General features: G+C 44.5%; 1 protein-coding gene across 1 annotated transcript in view; it reads left to right on the forward strand.

Annotated features, from left to right (window-relative positions):
* The first annotated feature begins 2,319 nt into the window (after positions 1-2,319).
* The window catches only part of DOCK2 (dedicator of cytokinesis 2), a 349,654-nt gene continuing 332,757 nt past the window's right edge, over positions 2,320-19,216 (forward strand). Inside the window, exon 1 of the mRNA XM_082254918.1 lies at positions 2,320-2,496. Within this exon, the coding sequence (XP_082111044.1) occupies positions 2,454-2,496 (43 nt within the window). The 5' untranslated portion in view covers positions 2,320-2,453. The remainder of the gene's footprint in view (positions 2,497-19,216) is intronic.

The following is a 19,216-nucleotide window of genomic DNA, read 5'->3' on the forward strand; positions in this document are numbered from 1 at the left end:
CTATGTTTTATGGGGAGTGTCACCATTTGAGAAGCTGGATAGCATGATAGCTTGATAACGTTTGAAGATCCCGTAGGAGCTTTTCCTGCCCACCTACTGATGTGGTGATCCAAGGTCCTGGCTGGGTGTAGGCCAAAGGTGCAGAAGAATATTCACTTTCGGTGGTGGACGAACACAGTTTCACTTATTTATGTTAACAATTGGAGTTTATATGGACTTCCTTTATATGCATGCACCATGTGCACTGGTGCGCACATTAACACTTATGGATTCTTTATGTTTGACAATTTTACGTATTTGTGATATGCACAGTTTGTTCTCATTTAGCGCAACTCTTTTTTGATTTATTTGTGTATTGGTGTCAGTCTCAATTCGGAGTTGCTGCTTTGGTTAATTGAATATAGCGCAGTTAATCCTTTTTTGATAAAGTGAAAGTGTTGCAAGTCCAAAAAAAAAACACAGTGTAGTCCATTTTTAACTCCACACAAAATTAATTTCAGGACTCCATGCAGTCATGTTGGAACAGGATGGGACCATCCCCAAACTGTTCCCACAAAGTTGGGGACATGAAATTGTCCAAAATGTGTTGGTATGCATACTCTCTAAGAGTTTCTTTTACTTGAACTAAGGGGCCAAGCCCAACCCCTGAAAAACAACCCCACACCATGATCCCTCTTCCTTGCGGCCCCTCTTATTCTCTTTCTGTTCCTATCTCGCTCTCAGCTACCTCCCCCTCTCCTCGCCCTCCCTAAGCTCCTTCACTTAAATCTCGGCTCGATTTACTGCATCCCCCTACGGCTTGCATTATCAAGTCAGGACGGTTTACTTTCGTGGAATTTCTTGAACTAATTACCAACATTAACTCCATCTATAACAGCACCAACCTGATATAGCACCGTTTCGAATTCTAATACAGGATGCATTATGTTTTTTCAGTAGTTTTTACGTTACTATCACATGCCTACAACATATGGATTGGAGACATTGTACCTCTTTATGATCTTTATATGTTACTTTATTGTTATTTTGTACTGTGTAATGCAGCCTTTAACCGCTTGCCGACCGCCGCACGACTATTTACTGCGGCGGTCAGCCCCTCACAGGCAGAGCGACGTAGGTCTACGCCACTAGCCTGTGAGGGTCTAGGGAGCGAGCGCGCTCCCCCGGAGGCGCGCTCCCGCTTCCGCGCGGTCACGAACCCCCCGCGCGTGTGACCGGCGGACCCGATGTCCGCCGGTCACTCGGCAATCGACGGTGCAGAGGGAGATAGGCAGGCGGCTAATGTAAACAAGCCGCCTGTCATTCTCCCCTGTGTATGAATGGTGATCATACGGTTCTACTATGTAGGACCGTTGATCACTGTTCATACACCTCAAGCCACAGCCAATCACAGTTAGAATCACGCCCCTAGGGACACACATAGCCCCTCCCTCTCAAAAAAAGTTAACCCCTTCACTGCCAGTGTAATTTTACAGTAACAGTGCATATGTATAGCACTGATTACTGTAGAAATGTCACTGGTAACCCCAAAAGTATCAAAAATGTCAGTCAAGGGTCCGATCTGTCCGCTGCAATGTCGCAGTACCGCAAAAAAAATCGCAGATCGCCGCCATTACGCGTTAAAAAAAAAAACAACAAAAATAACAAAAATCTTTCCCTTTGTAGTAAACGCGATAACTTTTGCGCAAACCAATCAAAATACGCTTTTTGAGATTTTTTTTTACCAAACATATGTAGCATAAAACAAATTGGCTGAAAATGTTAAAAAATTTTGATTTTTACTTTTTTTGGGGGGGAATTTCATATAAAAAAATGTGAAAAATATTGTTATTTTTGCAAAATTGACGCTCTTTTTTTGTTTATAGCGCATGATCAAAAAATTGCACAGGTGGTCAAATACCACCAAAAGAAAGCTCTGTTTGTGGGAAAAAAAGGACGTCAAATTCGTTTAGGTACAGTGTCGCACGGCCGCGCAATTGTCCGTTAAAGTCACGCAGTGCCGAATCGCAAAATAGGCCCTGGTCAGGAAGGGGGTAAAAAAAAAAAATAAAGGCCCATTTTTTGACATCCTATTTATATTCCTTTTTGAATAAACAAACACCTATAAATAAAAATAATCACCTAAAGCTAACATTTGAATGAGGTGACATATTGTAATGCGGTGAAATAATATCATCCATGGGAATATGTGTGCACAAGGCTTTTTTGTGTGACGGTTGCTTAAGCAGCTTTGCACTCAGAAGAGGAAACAGAGAAGTGATCATTTCAGACAGTGCAAGAAGGAAGTGCTCAGTAGGAGTGTCACAAGGAGGGATTAGATCTACAATCAGATGAACTGTGACAAGCAAACTTGGTCACCAAAATATTCTTAGGTCACTTGAAATTCCTGTGCAGTGTGTGGTGTGAAGCGTGTTTAGGCACAGGTGGTCCTGGATTGCTCTGGACTGCTCAGGATGGCTCCCTGGCAGAAAACATGCACAGAGCGATATGGAGTAGGTAAGGTCATTCTGGCTTTCTAAAAACTTCTTGTCTTTTCTCAGCAATGCTCTTAACAGGAAGGATGTAGCAGGTTCACAAAGATGATGATAGAAGTAATGGCACCACTGCTACTATTGTTACCACATTAAATGCAAGTATGCATGTTGTCACTGGTAATAAATATCCAGATCTACAGATATAGCTCAACGATATTCAAAATAATTCTATTTAAAAAAACATTTTAAATGGAAAATCAAAAGGGAGCTGACATAGAAAGGGAGGAAAATAGCTTTCATTTGTTAAAGTAAAATGAGGATGTGTGTAGATTGTGTGAAGGATAGTAGTTGGTTCTTCTTTTTTACTATTTATTTTCTCCTTTTAATTCTGCAAACCTACATCAGTTGAGAATTTCAGGATTCGAGTGCTGTCACACCACTGATATTTTAACATCTGAATACCAATAATAACCAAGTTTATTGAAAAAAATAAATGTTTTTGTGCTTGCATGCTGTTAATATATATATATATATATATATATATATATATATATATATATATATATATATATATATATATATATATATACAGTATATATATATATATATATATATGTATATATATAGATATATATAGATATATATATATATACACTTACTTAATATTTACATACTTGTGACTGATTTATCTCAGATATGGAAAAAAGTTGAGATACTGAGCACTGATCTCGAGGTTCTATTATTTGTTGGCTTATGTTTGACAAAATAAGGCTGGCTATACAAGGTTTAAACTAGATCTGTTCTCTTCCTGTCCTCATAACGCTGGGCCAAAGTAATAGGTATGAGTTTTACCGTACTATATGAACAGGCATGAGATCTACTTTCCTCCTTGAAATTATTCAATAGGGCTAATTTACTAAAGCAAATGAACAAGATCAGGGAAACATCATTTTGCTTTACTTTCATTGTGGTCCGTAATGCCCCATACACACGTGCAGATTATCTGCAGACTTTTGTCTTCAGATTTACCTTTTCTATGTAGTGCAAGGGCCTGCCAGATTGCATACAAATTGAAAGTGTTTAGGTTTGACCTCATATTATATGGTTTTGGTAAGTCGGCAGACAAAAGTCTTCAGATAATCTGCACGTGTGTACGGGGCATTACGCATGCACAGACATTTTTTGGCATCCCAGTCTTAGTGCGTAGGGTTCAATATAAAGTTTCCCCCCCCCTACCTTTGCAGCTATAACAGCTTCAACTCTTCTGGGAAGGCTGTCCACAAGGTTTAGGAGTGTGTCTTTTTGGGATTGTTTAACTATTCTTGTGAGGTTTAGCACTAATGTTGGATGAGAAGGCCTGGCTCGCAGTCTCCTCTCTAATTTTCCCAAAGGTGTTCTATCGATTTGAGGTCAGGCCAGTCAAGTTTCTCCACCCCAAACTTGCTCATCCATGTCTTTATGGACCTTGCTTTGTGCACTGGTGCATAATCATGTTGGAACAGGAAGGGGCCATCCGAGAGCAGAACATTGTTCAAAATGTCTTGGCCAAGCCCAAGCCCAACCCCTGAAAAACAACCCCATACCATATTCTCCCCTCCACCAAATGATTCCGAGGGGTAACCCATTACTTTTGGAAATAAAGTGTGGATGAGCAAGTTTGAGGTGGAGAACTTGACTGACCTTCACAGAGTCCTCACCTCAACCCGATAGAACACCTTTGGGATGAATTAGAGCAGAGAGCCAGGCCTTCTCATCCAACATCATTGCCTGACCTCACAAATGTGCTTCTGGACTAATGGTCAAAAATTGCCATAGACCTACTTCTAAACCTTGTTGATAGCTTTCCGAGAAGAGTTGAAGCTGTTAAAGCTGCAAAGGTTGGGCCAACTCAATACTAAACTCTACGGACTTAGACTGGGATGCCATTAAAGTTCATGTGCGTGTAAAGGCAGGCGTCCCTTTTGGTAATATAGTGTATCTGATCCCTGTTCCAATCAAGCTTATTGTGCAAATAAACAGAAATTTTCAAAAAAAAATAAAAGCTTATTGTGCACTAATTTTCAATGCATATGGTAAGGTCCACTGGGGTTCCTTTCATTGAACCCTACATCACCACAGGACATAAAAGCCAGCGCTCAAGTATTTGACACACCCAGAAGTGTCACCTGCAGTGGCCGGGGGTAAGCCACACAGCAGAGTTTTCCAATACAGGCTGTCAGAAATAAAGTAAATACAGTAGCTTCTTCTTTTAGAGACTGCCTTATGTTTAGTTTGGGCCGTATAGTGACAGGATCACTTTATTGACATTTGCCATGCGTAATCTATGTGATTCTATTCCCATATGGTATGCTAATCTAAAAATGCTAAAAGAAGTTAAATAAACCCCAAAACATTGAGAACATTAGAGAAAATCCCTTTATTATTTTAGATACACTGTGGCAAAGCTGGTGTGCGTTCAGACCATGGAGAGTACATTCCATAGCAAACACTCTTGTTAGTAAATTTTGCATATATTCTATTTGTAATCTGAACACACAGGTCTAGGGCTGCAACTAACGATTATTTTCATAATCAATTAGTTGTCCGATAATTGTTTTGATTAATCAGATAAAAATTAAAAAAACAAAAGTGTGGCGTATAATCAGTGGTGAGATTCAAAAATTTTAGTAACCAGTTCCGACTTTCAAGCATGGTATATATTTTTTTTTTTTATCTAATGTCAGTTAGGGGTCCGATCTGATTATGTAGCAGAAAACAAACTGGCCTAAAATATAGTGCAAAAAAAATAAAAAATCTCACAGGTGATCAAATACCACCAGAAGAAAGTTCTATTTGTGGGGGGAAAAAAAGGACATTAATTTTATTTGGGTACAGCGTTGCATGACCGCGCAATTGTCAGTTAATTGTCAATTGTCAGTTAAGTAAGAATCGCAAAAAAATGGCCTGGTCATTAAGGGGGGAATCTTCTGGTACAGAAGTGGTTAAATTAAAAGCTAGTTAGTACATCAATAAGTGGTGGTGGACACAGCAAAGGAAGATCCTCTTTTGCAGTGCATGTTGGGTCCTCTTCTACTCCGCACGTCACTGGTTGCTAGATGCCAGTCGGCTGGCCATCCTAGCAACCAGTCTACTGCACACAGATACTGCAATACAAATACCGGCAATTGCTGGCAATCCACAAATACCAGCTGTGCCGGTAAAGTACCGGCTGGGTGGCAACCCTGTGACAGATGGACCAGCCCGATCTCTGGCTTGCACCGGTTTGCAGAACTTGTGAAATAGTAAAGTAAAAAAAAAAAGAAAATGTATTCTTTAATATCTCTATGCAGTGCAAAAAAACCAACTATATGATAAGAAAAGACATACCTGTGCTCAAAATCCAATAGCTTGTACAAGTATTTAACTACAAATTCTGGATGGATCTTCTGCACACGGCTTTGCCCCCTTTATATATTGCAATACATATTTAAGCTGACCAATTATGTCAAAGTAATCCCTCTTATGGCCAGTCCTACGCTGCTTTGCCACTGCAAAGGCTACGGTGGACACCATGCCAACTTGGGGCATAGAGACACAAGATGGGGGGAGAGCAACTAGATTCAGGTCTGGTCACTGACCTGCGTTCCAACAGAGAAACGATATACATGTGCACAAAATCTCAATAGCTTGTACATGTATTTAAACCATCAGGTGCTAAAGGGGTGTGACCACATATTAACAATACAAATTCTGAAAGGACTATATGTGGACTAAATATCTCTGTTTTTCATTGCATAGTTTGCTAGAAAGGGTGAAACAGTGTGCAGAGGATTTCTTTCAGAATTTGTAGCTATATGGTGAGGGAACAAAATATCGAATCTACTTTAATAACATAAATAACAGACAGAAGATATACAGTATATATATATATATATATATATATATATATATATATATATATATATATACACACACACACAAATATACATACACACTAGTGTTGCACCGATTCTAAGCAACTATACCTTTTCTCTATCATTCATTGACAGATTCCATATTCTTCTTGACCATTGGGTTATGCTGCCCCACAGGAGTAGGACACTAGGCAGGAAAAATCTTTACCACATCTATGGGGCAGTTCCTGCAGGCATACACCCACACACTCTGCTAAAGGATTCAGTTTGTTTCTGCCTAATTTAGGAGTAGGACCTCGTTTCCGGCTGGGACTTCAGTCTTAGCTTGTCTTTTTTATTTTAAAAGGGAACCTTTGTTAAAAATTTATTTTTTTGATAGTTAATGCCCAGCGCTAGGCCTCGTCATGACAGAGCTCCAACGGACAGGGGCTGGCCCGCGAGTGAAATACCTCGCTGGGACGCACACAATCTGGTTCAGCCTGAGTCGCAGCATACCCCTTGGCTGTCAGCACCCCCACCCCGAGTGGAGAGGTAGTCTGTCCGGAGTGGCGTCCACCCAATGTCGTTGGTATGGTGAGTAGTGTCCCCCCATAGCTCTGGCGGGCTTGGAGCGGACGTGGGCCCCTCCCTGTGAAGGTCGGACCTTCGGGTACCCCTCTTTCCCCCTGGCCTCTCGGAATGTACCAGGCTCCCCCAAGGCCTCCCTCCCCAGCATTTCAGAGCTCTAGGGCTACAAAAAATCCCTGGCCGCCGCGCCGCTTGAAATTCCCCCGCCGGGCTCCGTCCACACCGATGTCAGAGACAAGAGGTGAGCGCTGACCGTCTCCAGCACCCCTGTACTCCGCCACAGCTTCTGCCGCAACGCCATCCTCCCCGATCACCCAGCTACTTAAGAGATGTCACATGTGCGGCACTACACCGGCTTGTACTGTACTGTGGCGACTTGTAATGGCCTGTACTAGGTGGGAGGGCTTACTGGGGGGTCTGTACTGGGAGGGGGCTTACTAAGTGGTCTGTACAGTACAGACCACTTAGTAAGCCCCCCTCCCAGTACAGACCCCTCAGTAAGCCCTCCCACCTAGTACAGACCCCTTAGTAAGCCCCCCCTCCCAGTGCAGACCCCTCAGTACCCCCTCCCACCTAGTACAGTCTGTACTAGGTGGGAGGGCTTACTGAGGGGTCTGCACTGGGAGGGGGGCTTACTAAGGGGTTTGTACTAGGTTGGAGGGCTTACTGAGTGGTCTGTACTAGTGTACTGGGAGGGGGGCTTACTAAGTGGTCTGTACAGTACAGACCACTTAGTAAGCCCCCCTTCCAGTACAGACCCCTCAGTAAGCCCTCCCACCTAGTACATACCACTTAGTAAACCCCCCTCCCAGTACAGACCCCTCAGTAAGCCCTCCCACCTAGTGCATACTGTACTAGGTGGGAGGGCTTACTGAGGGGTCTGCACTGGGAGGGGGGCTTACTAAGTGGTCTGTACTAGGTGGGAGGGCTTACTGAGGGGTCTGTACTGGGAGGGGGGCTTAGTAAGTGGTCTGTACTAGGTGGGAGGGCTTACTGAGGGGTCTGTACTGGGAGGGGGGGCTTACTAAGGGGTTTGTACTAGGTTGGAGGGCTTACTGAGTGGTCTGTACTAGTGTACTGGGAGGGGGGCTTACTAAGTGGTCTGTACAGTACAGACCACTTAGTAAGCCCCCCTTCCAGTACAGACCCCTCAGTAAGCCCTTCCATATTACATAGTACATACTGTACTAGGTGGAAGGGCTTACTGAGGGGTCTGCACTGGGAGGGGGGCTTACTAAGTGGTCTGTACTAGGTGGAAGGGCTTACTGAGGGGTCTGCACTGGGAGGGGGGCTTACTAAGTGGCCTGTACTAGGTGGGAGGGCTTACTGTGGGGTCTGTACTGGGGGGGGCTTACTGAGGGGTCTGTATTAATTACAGGATTAATTAGCTAATCAAAAAAACACTCAATTAAGCAAAAAAAATAAAATAAAAATAATCGTTAGATTAGTCGACTAATCGTAAAAATAATCGATAGATTAGTCGACAGACAAATTAATCGTTAGTTGCAGCCCTACAGAGGTCCCTACCTCAGTCAGTGACAGGGGTACTTGGGGGGTGGACAAGCCGAGGCCGCTGTAGTGGATCCGCTGGGGGGGGGGTAATCCTGGTGGGGGTCCCTGCCGGGGACCCCCTGATGCCACTAATCATTTGGACCCCTTAGGGGGTCCTGGAAACCGCATAGCACATCCTGGGGGGGGGGGGGGGGGCACCATTTTGCTGTAGAATCATTTAGCCTCATTTTGCAGAATTTCCCATTAAATGCATGGGCGGACATGTTTTTGTGGTTTCCTCATAAGAATTCATTGGGCGGCCATTTTCTCGGAGTCTGCGATCACTGGACAGTAGGGAGCAGCTAGGCCTTTACTCTACTGAATTACCCAGGTTCTTCCTCTTCCTGTGAAAATTGTTTTTCTAGCAGACCGATCCTGTTTTCCTCCATATCGATTGGTAGTATGTTTGTTGGGGTCCCTGTAGGTCTTCCTCGCTCACCCTGCTATCGACAGTGCTAGTGGCCGAGACTTGTAGTACCGCTGGTGCAGCAGTGCAGTCCGTTTTTTTGCAGTTTTCATAAAGTGACACTGCATTATTCCAGGGTTCGTATGAAGTCCCAGGAACGAATTTCACCTACAGATCCCCTCCTTGCAGTTGCAGGGACCTCCGGGTCGCAACCCCTGTCTGCCTTAACGGCAGGTTTTGGAAAACCTGGTGTCAATTAAGGATTTGGTTTTGAAAAATGCCACTAGTAAAAAGCGCCCTATGCCCTCCCCTGCCTCACCTGTATCCTCAAATTGTGAGGTAGATTTGGCCGCCACGGATGCATGCCACCCTGAGGGATCTGCGTCATTGCACTCGGATGGTGAGGATGATATATCCTCGTATGCAGCCGCATGGGAAAGCGTGCTGGTGGAGGCACTTATAGTGCCAGTGCGGGAAACGATGATTCTGCAGCATCAGGGATGCAGGTGTCTTTTGGCACTTGTAAATCCCAGAAGTCAGGCAAAGTTTTTTCCTTTTCCGGAAGTTTTTGACAACATTTCCAATGAACAGTGGGGGCGCACCAAACAGATGTTAGTGGTGCCGAAGCGTTTTAAAAGACGCTACCCATTCGTGGATGCGGTATCCGCAAGATGGACCATACCACTGAAGGTGGACCATAAGGTTTCCAGACTGAACAAATCTACTGTGGTCCTGGTGGAGGAGTCCCCAGTTTTTACCGACCCCGTGGATAGATGGATTGAGTCTTTGTCCCGCCACTTACACGTGATAGTGGGCTCAATACTTAAACTGGTCTTCGTGATCACTCTGCTGTCCCAGACCATAATGGAATGGACAAAGTTACTTAAAAGTGACCTAGAAACAGAACAGCTCTCTCCAGGCCTGACAGAGCTAATGGACCAAATGGTCCAAACCCAACTATTTATATGTGATGCGTCGCTAGATGCTGCCCCCTCTGGTAGCCAGAGTGCCCATGGTGGGGGTAGCTATTAGACGCATGGTGTGGCTAAAAAGCTGGTCTGTGGATTAGGCTTCAAAAAAGGCTCTATCGGATCTCCCCTTTACAGAGAACTGTTTGTTTGTTCGGTTGGAACATCAATTTAAAAAAATCTGCTCTGGTACCATCCTCAAAACTGGATTATCTGGGCCTGACTCTGGACTCCGCTTCAGCGAGGGTTTTTCTTCCCCCGGACAAGCTGCAAAAGTCACAGGGGGGATATCTTTGCTGTTATCCAGCAATCTGTCCTCTCTGCGGACTTGCATGCGAGCCTTAGGTCTGATGTGTTGACCTTCGAGGTGGTTCAGTTTGCTCAGTTCCACACAAGACCCTTACAAAGGGAAATTCTTGTCAAATGGAGTAAAGATCCAAAGTCCTTGGACACTATGATTCAGATGAGTCACAACACAAACACTGCTCTTCTATGGTGGCTTTTCCTGGTTAGCACTACACCAGGGCAAGTCCTTTCTCCCATTGTATTAGACTGTGGTAACCACTGACACCAGCCTGTCCGGCTGGGGAGGAGTGCTGGGGAAGCTGTGTGTCAATGGGTCCTGGACAGTAGAAGAGTCCAGACTTCCGATCAATATTCTGGAACTCAGAGCAATAAAGCTTTGCCCGAGTCACTGGACAAATCGTTTACAGGGTTGTCCAGTCGAGGTTCAATTGGACAATGCCACGGTCGTGGCTTACATCAATCATCAAGGGGGCACCAAGAGTGTCTTGGCAGCCTGGGAGGTGGCTGAGATCCTGCAATGGGCAGAAACATTTTTTCCAGCCCTTACCGCAGTGCACATCCCAGGTGTGGAAAACTGGCAGGTGGATTACCTGAGTCCTCAGGTGTTGGATCAGGGGGAATGGTCTCTGCACCCGGAGGTATTTCAACTCCTTTGTGTCCGGTGGGGGATACCCAATGTTGACCTGTTAGCCTCTCCACTCAACAAGAAGGTTCAGAGGTTTTTAGCCAGGTCACGGGATCCTTGGTGTCAATATTGGCTGTTCTCTGCGTTCCCTCCGCTAAAACTCCTGCCGAGGCTTCTGCGCAGCATAGAGGTGGAATGGATTCTGGTCATTCTGGTAGCCCCAGACTGGCCTCTACGGCCTTTGTACGCAGATATGGTAAGGTTGGTCGCTGATGCTCCTTGGAGACTTGCTCTCGGGGTAGATCTACTGTCTCAAGGGCTGGTCTTCTTTCCTGCTTTACAGTCGCTGGTTTTAAGGGCGTGGCTGTTGAAAGCCAGGTATTGAAGGACAGGGGTCTTTCTGAATCCGTGATTCCTACACTGTTGAAGGCCAAAAGTCTATTTCCAGGAAGATCTATCATCATACATCTCATGGTGCGAATCGCTGAAGGTGCATCCTCGCCTTTTTTTGGTGGCTAGGATTTTGACCTTTCTGCAAAAAAGGGTTGAACAGCAGTTGGCCTTGGCCACTATCAAAGGCCAAGTGTCTGCTTTGGCTGTGTTTTTTCCAACGTCCTTTAGCTACGCATGCCTTGATTCGCACTTTTATACAAGGGGTTCGCCATATGGCTCCTTTGAGGCGATCCCCGCTACCTCCATGGGATCTTAACTTGTCTGTCTGGTATTGTCTGTTCTTCAAAAACCTCTTTTGGAGAACATTAGGGAGATTCCTTTGCTAACACTGTTACCGAAGGTTGCCTTTTTGGTGGCTATTACTTCTGCCCACAGAATATCTGAATTGGCGGCCCTATCATGCCATTCACCTTATCTGGTGGTCCACAGAGAAAAGTGGTACTTCAACCTAATCAGTCATTTCTTCCTAAGGTGGTTTCTGATTTCCATTTGAATGATGACATTGTGCTGCCTTCACTCTGTCCTAAGTCCAAGCATCCCAAGGAAATTGCTTTGCATTCTTTGGATGTGGTTCGGGCAATTAGGGTCTCCCTGGTGGCTACTGAATCTTTCTGGAAGTCAGACTCTCAAAATGGATTGGCTGCATCTGCTGCAAACATATCTAGATGGATCAGGCAAACGGTGGTAAAGGCTTATTCACTGAAGGGTCTGGTTCCACCTTTCCCTTCTAAGGCCCCAAAGGCATGGTAAAGATTTTTCCTGCCTAGTGTACTACTCCTGTAGCGGGCAGCATAACCCAATGGTCAAGAAGAATATGGAGCTGTGTCTGTCAATAAACTTCAGAGAAAAGGATTTACGGTAAGTCAAAAATCCAGTTTATTGGGATTTCAATGACTTGCATTGAGTTCTGTTAAATGAAGTCGCAAGCCGCAAAGAATATAGAGGTCCAAGTTGCACTGATCTGTGGCTTTGAAATCATGCTGGAGTAGCGCAATTTCAAAGCCACAGAAAAACTGTTCTTCCTAATTGTAAAGAAACGGTTACAATTTTCATTAGTCTAAAAAAAAACTGTCACGACAATAAAAATAGGTATCAGTAATTGATATCAGGTAGGACTTGAGAAAAAGTATTAGTACTCGTACTTCCTGTTCTGGGGTGCCCTGTCACCACTTCTTGCTCCTCCTGTCTTAAGAGTGTCCCTAGAGGAAGTTGCAAAGTATAATATAGAGTTCCCTATTGCAAGGTATGGGACTACATCTCCCATGAGGCATTGCTCCTCATACATTCCCAAGCGTACTGACATGTATGGAGGGTGTACTGAGCTGTATGTGTGCTGCACTGTGTATACGGACATGTATGGAGGGCAGGAATGGGCTCAGGCATGTTCAGGATCCCGCCGACACCGAGACAGGCAGGGAAACAGATCCCGATCCGCAGCTGCACAGATGGGGAAATGTCTCACTGCCTGTGATTAGCCGTGGGCTTCCTGGTGGGATCCCAAACACGCCCACACCCATCTCTAATGGAGGGTTACTGAGCTGTGGTTGCGCTGCACTATGTATACTGACCTGTGTGGAGGGTGCAGTGAGCTGTATGTGTGCTGCACTGTGTATACTGACATGTATGGGGAATGTACTGAGCTGTATGTGTGCTGCACTGTGTATACTAACCTGTATGGAGGGTGTGCTTAGCTGTATGTGTGCTGCACTGTATTTCCTGCTATGTAAACAAATAATGCATTCTGTATGCAGGCAAACTAATCGGCTAACCAACTAATCGATTTTGAAAACAATTGACAACTAATTTCATAATCGATTAATCGATTAGTTGTTTCAGCCCTACACATGTCATGTACTAGACTGGGGAGCCAGAGATGACGAGGATGGCCTCTTGCAAAAAAACCTGTCCAAGCACCCCTAGTAGTGGTGATAGGGACTGCTAGGGCAACAGAAGGACACACATGCCAGGAAGCTGGGGCAGTGAGCTTGGAAGCCCAGGGAGCCACCAAATAGAAATATGGAGTCAGGTCACAGCAGCAGCCAGGCAGATAGGTTTAGGATCACGATCAGTTTCCAGGTCGGGGACAGACAGAAGTTGTCAAGGTATTTGCAGTGAGGTACAATGTCAGGAAGCAGAATTGTGGTCCAGGCCAGGGTCGATAACAATAAAATCCAAAGAGAAGCGTTAGAAAAACAAGTTCTGGCACTTGGTTACAGTGACTTCTCCGACAGGGGCGCACTACCATTGGCACTGGTTGCGTCTTCCCTGCAGCTTGTGGAGACAGGCAGCTGGTGGAGGGATGTTGGCTGCAATACAAGTGTATGTGCAGTGCCAGGGCCAGCATACTGATCACCAGAGGGGGAATGGCAACGGGCAGAGCAGGCTAGATCCTTGGGACTCAGCCTTTCATCATCAGCCTGGTGCCAGTTAGAGCTGCATGAGGACTGGAGGAGAATGGAACCCGCATGTATGAGCCGCTAAGCGCCAGGAGACTACACTCAGTCCTCCTGCTTGTTCTCACCAGCAGCAGCCTAATTGTTCACCAACACCACCTATGGGGTAAGTGTGAGCTGGGAGTCCCCTCTGATCTGTGTAAATGTCTGAGTCCTTTGAGTGCCACCTGTCTGTAACTTTGTGCATTGGGGGTCACCCCAGTGTAATACTGGGGGTCACCCCAGTGTAAGCTCTGATTGTGTTCACCGACCTATATACTTTGTACTACTATACATAATTATACCTGGGGGGCCCCTCTGATCTCTGTGTAATAAGGGGGGTGGGGTTGCAGGTAACTAGGGTGTATGAGGATATATTCTGGAGGGTTTTGTTTAAATATGTCCCTTAATCCTCTCCCGCTGAAAAAGTTTGGCCACACCCATTTTTCTTTTTTTTTTGCAGCGGCACAAGTGTCCCCTTGTTCTCAAGTTTGAAAGTTGGGAGGTATGATACTGTGCTAATACAATTTCCTTTCTCATGCAGTTTTGATGCACTGACATACAAACCCGATTCCAAAAAAGTTGGGACACTGTACAAATTGTGAGTAAAAAAGGAATAGATTCATTAACAAATCTCATAAACTTATATGTTATTCTTAATATAATATAGATAACATATCAAATGTTGAAAGTGAGACATTTTGAAATGTCATGCCAAATATTGGCTCATTTTGGATTTCATGAGAGCTACACATTCCAGAAAAGTTGGGACAGGTAGCAATAAGAGGCCAAAAAAGTTAAATATACATGTAAGGAACAGCTGGAGGACAAATTTGCAACTTATTAGGTCAATTGGCAACATGATTGGGTATAAAAAGAGCCTCTCAGAGTGGCAGTGTCTCTCAGAAGTCAAGATGGGCCGAGGATCACCAATTCCCCCAATGCTGCGGCAAAAAATATTGGAGCAATATCAGAAAGGAGTTTCTCAGAGAAAAATTGCAAAGAGTTTGATGTTATTATCATCTACAGTGCATAATATCATCCAAAGATTCAGAGAATCTGGAACAATCTTTGTGCATAAGGGTCAAGGCCGGAAAACCATACTGGATGCCTGTGATCTTCGGGCCCTTAGACAGCACTGCATCACATAATACAGGAATGCTACTGTAATGGAAATCACAATAAGGACTCAGGAATACTTCCAGAAAACATTGTCGGTGAACACAATCCCCCGTGCCATTCACCATTGACGGCTAAAACTATAGGCCAAAAATGAAGCCATATCTAAACATGATCCAGAAGCGCAGGCGTTTTCTCTGGGCCAAGGCTCATTTAAAATGAACTGTGGCAAAGTGGAAAACTGTTCTGTGGTCAGACGAATCAAAATTTGAAGTTCTTTTTGGAAAACTGGGATGCCATGTCATTTGGGCCAAAGAGGACAAGGACAACCCAAGTTGTTATCAGCGCTCAGTTCAGAAGCCTGCATCTCTGATGGTATGGGGTTGCATGAGTGTGTGTGGCATGGGCAGCTTACACTTCTGGAAAGGCACCATCAATGCTGAAAGGTATATCCGAGTTCTAGAACAACATATGCTCCCATCCAGACGTCGTCTCTTTCAGGGAAGACCTTGCATTTTCCAATATGACAATGCCAGACCACATACTGCATCAATTACAACATCATGGCTGCGTAGAAGAAGGATCCGGGTACTGAAATGGCCAGCCTGCAGTCCAGATCTTTCACCCATAGAAAACATTTGGCGCATCATAAAGAAGATGTGACAAAGAAGACCTAAGACAGTTGAGCAACTAGAAGCCTGTATTAGACAAGAATGGGACAACATTCCTATTCCTAAACTTGAGCAACTTGTCTCCTCACTCCCCAGACATTTGCATGCAGACAGTTATAAAAAGAAGAGGGGATGACACACAGTGGTAATCATGGCCTTGTCCCATCTTTTTTTGAGATGTGTTGATGCCATGAAATTTAAAATCAACTTATTTTTCCCTTACAATTATACATTTTCTCAGTTTAAACATTTGATATGTCATCCATGTTGTATTCTGAATAAAATATTGAAATTTGAAACTTCCACACCATTTCATTCTGTTTTCATTCACAGTTTGTACAGTGTCCCAACTTTTTTTGGAATCGGGTTTGTACATGCATAGTGTAGTACACCAGGCCCAGTGAATTTGTTAAATTGTATGCTCAAAGGAACAGAAATTACAATCCATTGACTGTACTGTGGAATACCAAACAATGCAGTACTCTAGAAGAAAAAAAACATTCTCTAATCAACACCGCTGAGCATTTTAAAAAGTTGTTAAGGAGTTCATACAAAAAACAAGCGCAACAAACCCAGAAGAAATGTGGACTAGATATCCCTTAAGCAACTATTAGGATTCCATGTGTCATTTTCCAATGAGAGCAAAACGAGAGCTCGTTGGTGGGCTGGCTAAGGACAACGGCTCCATATTTCTTCAGGTTGCCTTCCTCCAGTTCTCATACTTCAGCCCTCTATAGTGTGTGCTTAGTCAGTTGAAATGGTAAATACAGCTTCAGTTCCGTTAGCAGATGATATTATCATCATCATGGTTATCACAGAGTGATAGGAACAGCAGTTAAACAGTTTTTCTTTTTTTCTATGGAGAGGTTATGATGAACACTGCTATTTTGCTATATTTGTAATAATGTTACAATAAACCCGAGAGTTCATGAACATTGCTATTTCGCAACTGTATACCGCTGTTACCGTATGGGCAAAGTCGTACCTACCTACCTGTGACACTTGCAGTGGATGCTCATACCTCCCAACTTTGGAACTTGAAAATAAGTGACACTCCAGGGAGGTAGTGACTGCATAACGGGCCGCAGCCATAAGTGGATGTGGCCACATTGATAACATTGCTTTTGTTGTTTTTTTAGGGATTGCAATTAGAACGGGGTAGAGGGGTTATGGGATGCCCAACTTAACTGAAACAACAGATGGGAACAACTTCCTTCTTTTGTACAGAGAAAAGATCCTGGACTGTTCTCCTTCCTGGACACAATCAGTCTTTAAGGATCAGTGGCAAAAGTCCCTTGCGGACTAGAAGCTATAGTCCCCTTTGGAAAATAACACAAAATGTTGCAAAACTGCACGTAGGAGTATCTCCTCTCCTCTGTAGAACTGCTTCCAGCTTCACTGCCTGCAGGTACTACCTGCCCTCCTGGCTGCTTGTTTACAAGCCCACCTGGCTGCTCCAAAGATCCTCCATGACAAGGGATAAAAGATTTAAGCACAGCACTGTCCTTTGAAAGCTTGCTACATATGGCTTCCCCTTGTGAATCCCTGGCTGTGCTAATGTACTCACTATGTCCTCCTTGCTCCCTGTTGCTCTTAGGCAAGATTCTTTCTCAAATTGTACACTGAAAAGGGCTTTCCAGCCAGCCTGAGCCTGGAGGCAATGCCCCCCCTAGACCAAGGGGACTCCTCCTAGGCCACCGAGAACCTCCTCAGCACTCCATCTTCCACCTAACTCCCCTTCTAGCATGACTCCATCATATTGTAGCACTGCCCCCTAGAGAGCTGCTGAGAATTACACTTTTTGGGTTCACCCGGGTTACCATTAGCAGCTGACAGTAGGTAAACGGCATTAAAAGTCCTTGGCTCAGACAATAATCAGTCAGGGGATTTGGTTTTTGTGTTTTATTTAGAACTGGGATGGGAGAAGGGATAAGTGGAATACTCCAACTAATAACTATGCACAATTCTGAGGACAACTGACTGTAGAATGGGGCAAGGCTGCTGCTTCACCCTGCCACTGAAGTGAAGATAATTTGACTGTTCCTGTTTGAATATTCTCTTCAGGGCTAACATCTTTTACTCTCACTGCCTGTGTGCTGACACCCGTCCGCCGCTGACTCTAGCCACTGGAGTCGTCCCCATCCTGGGCAGACCCTGTACTCACGAACAATGTTTTTTTAGAGTTGCTCTGCCTTCACCTCCTCAGTCAACTTCACTGGACCTCGGGGTTCAGCCACACTTTGCTGGTCCACTAGGCCGACTGCCTGTGACCACCTTCCACACATTCAGAAGAGGAGACAGCTGTCACCCTCCTTCTGGGACTTGGCTTCGCGCCCAAAGACCCCCCTGTCACATGTGCCCTTGGCTTTTATAATGTATCCCAGAATGCACCACTGCTTGTGCCAACCCACTGAGATAGTTACAAAAGCCTGTGTGTCACTGGCTGGGTTTCCTCCACTGTCCAACAGGCTCCCCTATTGGATACAGTGGGGACTCTCCCTCAGCCCAGATGAATCACACCCTGGACACATGCGACAAGCAAAACTATTAATCAGGCTCTCCTGATAAGCAGACAGATCAACTATACTTTCTCTGCCTAGCACCTACCAAGGAGGGTGCTACAATATTTAAGGGCTTGCCTTGCTACTCTGCCAGGACATTCTGCCTAGGGATTAGACAGCTTCTCCCAAGTATGCAGATTATGACCTCCTGGCCTACGCCCACTAACTTCCAGAAGCTTTTACAAGCTCCTAGATCCAGGGGGAGGTACCATAGACCTGCATCTGTGAAGCCATCCAGCTTGACCTGCAGTACCAAGACCCAATTTCAGACTCACATTACTTACCATGAGTCATAAACCTAAATTTGCCTGCACTAACACTAGTAACACACAAGAGAGTGTTACACATAAAAACAAAAACAACTTCTATTACATATGCTTTTGCTCACACAAAATATAGAATATAACACTTTGTCTGAGCCTACCTTAAAGTGTATGTAAACCTGATTCATGAAATTTGACCTAGGCACATCTATCTGTAGTGTTTTCTTCAAAACTCTAAATCCCGTGGCTTTCTCTTGCTCCATTCTTCTGTTATCAGCATTATAACCTCTGTAAGTTCTCCGTCAACTGAGAACTTTGCTATAAATAGATTAGCAGAGAGATGGTCTATTCACAGCACAGCTCTGCAAGTTTCTGCCTTTGTGGAGAAGGGGTGTGTGCCTTTTTCTCCAATCCGCTGTCTCACAGTGTATGGCCAAACATCCCTCCCACGGGTAAATCAGGAAGAGAAAATTCTAACAGGATATGCACTTTCTAAACAGTCTAGAAAGCTGAAGACAGCACATATACAATAAAAACTTATGTAGGAGGATTTTTTTCATCCCTGTGTATCATCTGAGGCTGTTCACTTCACTGGGTATATGTGAGGGTTTACATCCACTTTAAGAAAAAACTTTATTAAAATATTCAGGGACTGCTTAGCAACCAGCAACCATTAAAACAATAAACACACTAGGGAGAAGTATGTATTGTACAATATAATGTATATAGTGCAAGAGTCTGTAGGAGGCAGAGTTCAGGGGTCAGGCGTGTGCAATGCACAGAGTGCTCGGGTCAGGATTACATAACACACTGCAGTTGAGCAGAGAGCTGCAGTTAGTGTTGGCTTAAGAATACAGTACATAACAGAGTGCAGGGCCCAGGGTGTGTAATGCAATGAGTTCAAGGATCAGGAGTATGTAAAGTTCA

The sequence above is a fragment of the Pelophylax lessonae genome (assembly GCF_965119305.1).
Source record: "Pelophylax lessonae genome assembly, chromosome: 4".
Taxonomy (NCBI): Eukaryota; Metazoa; Chordata; class Amphibia; order Anura; family Ranidae; genus Pelophylax; species Pelophylax lessonae.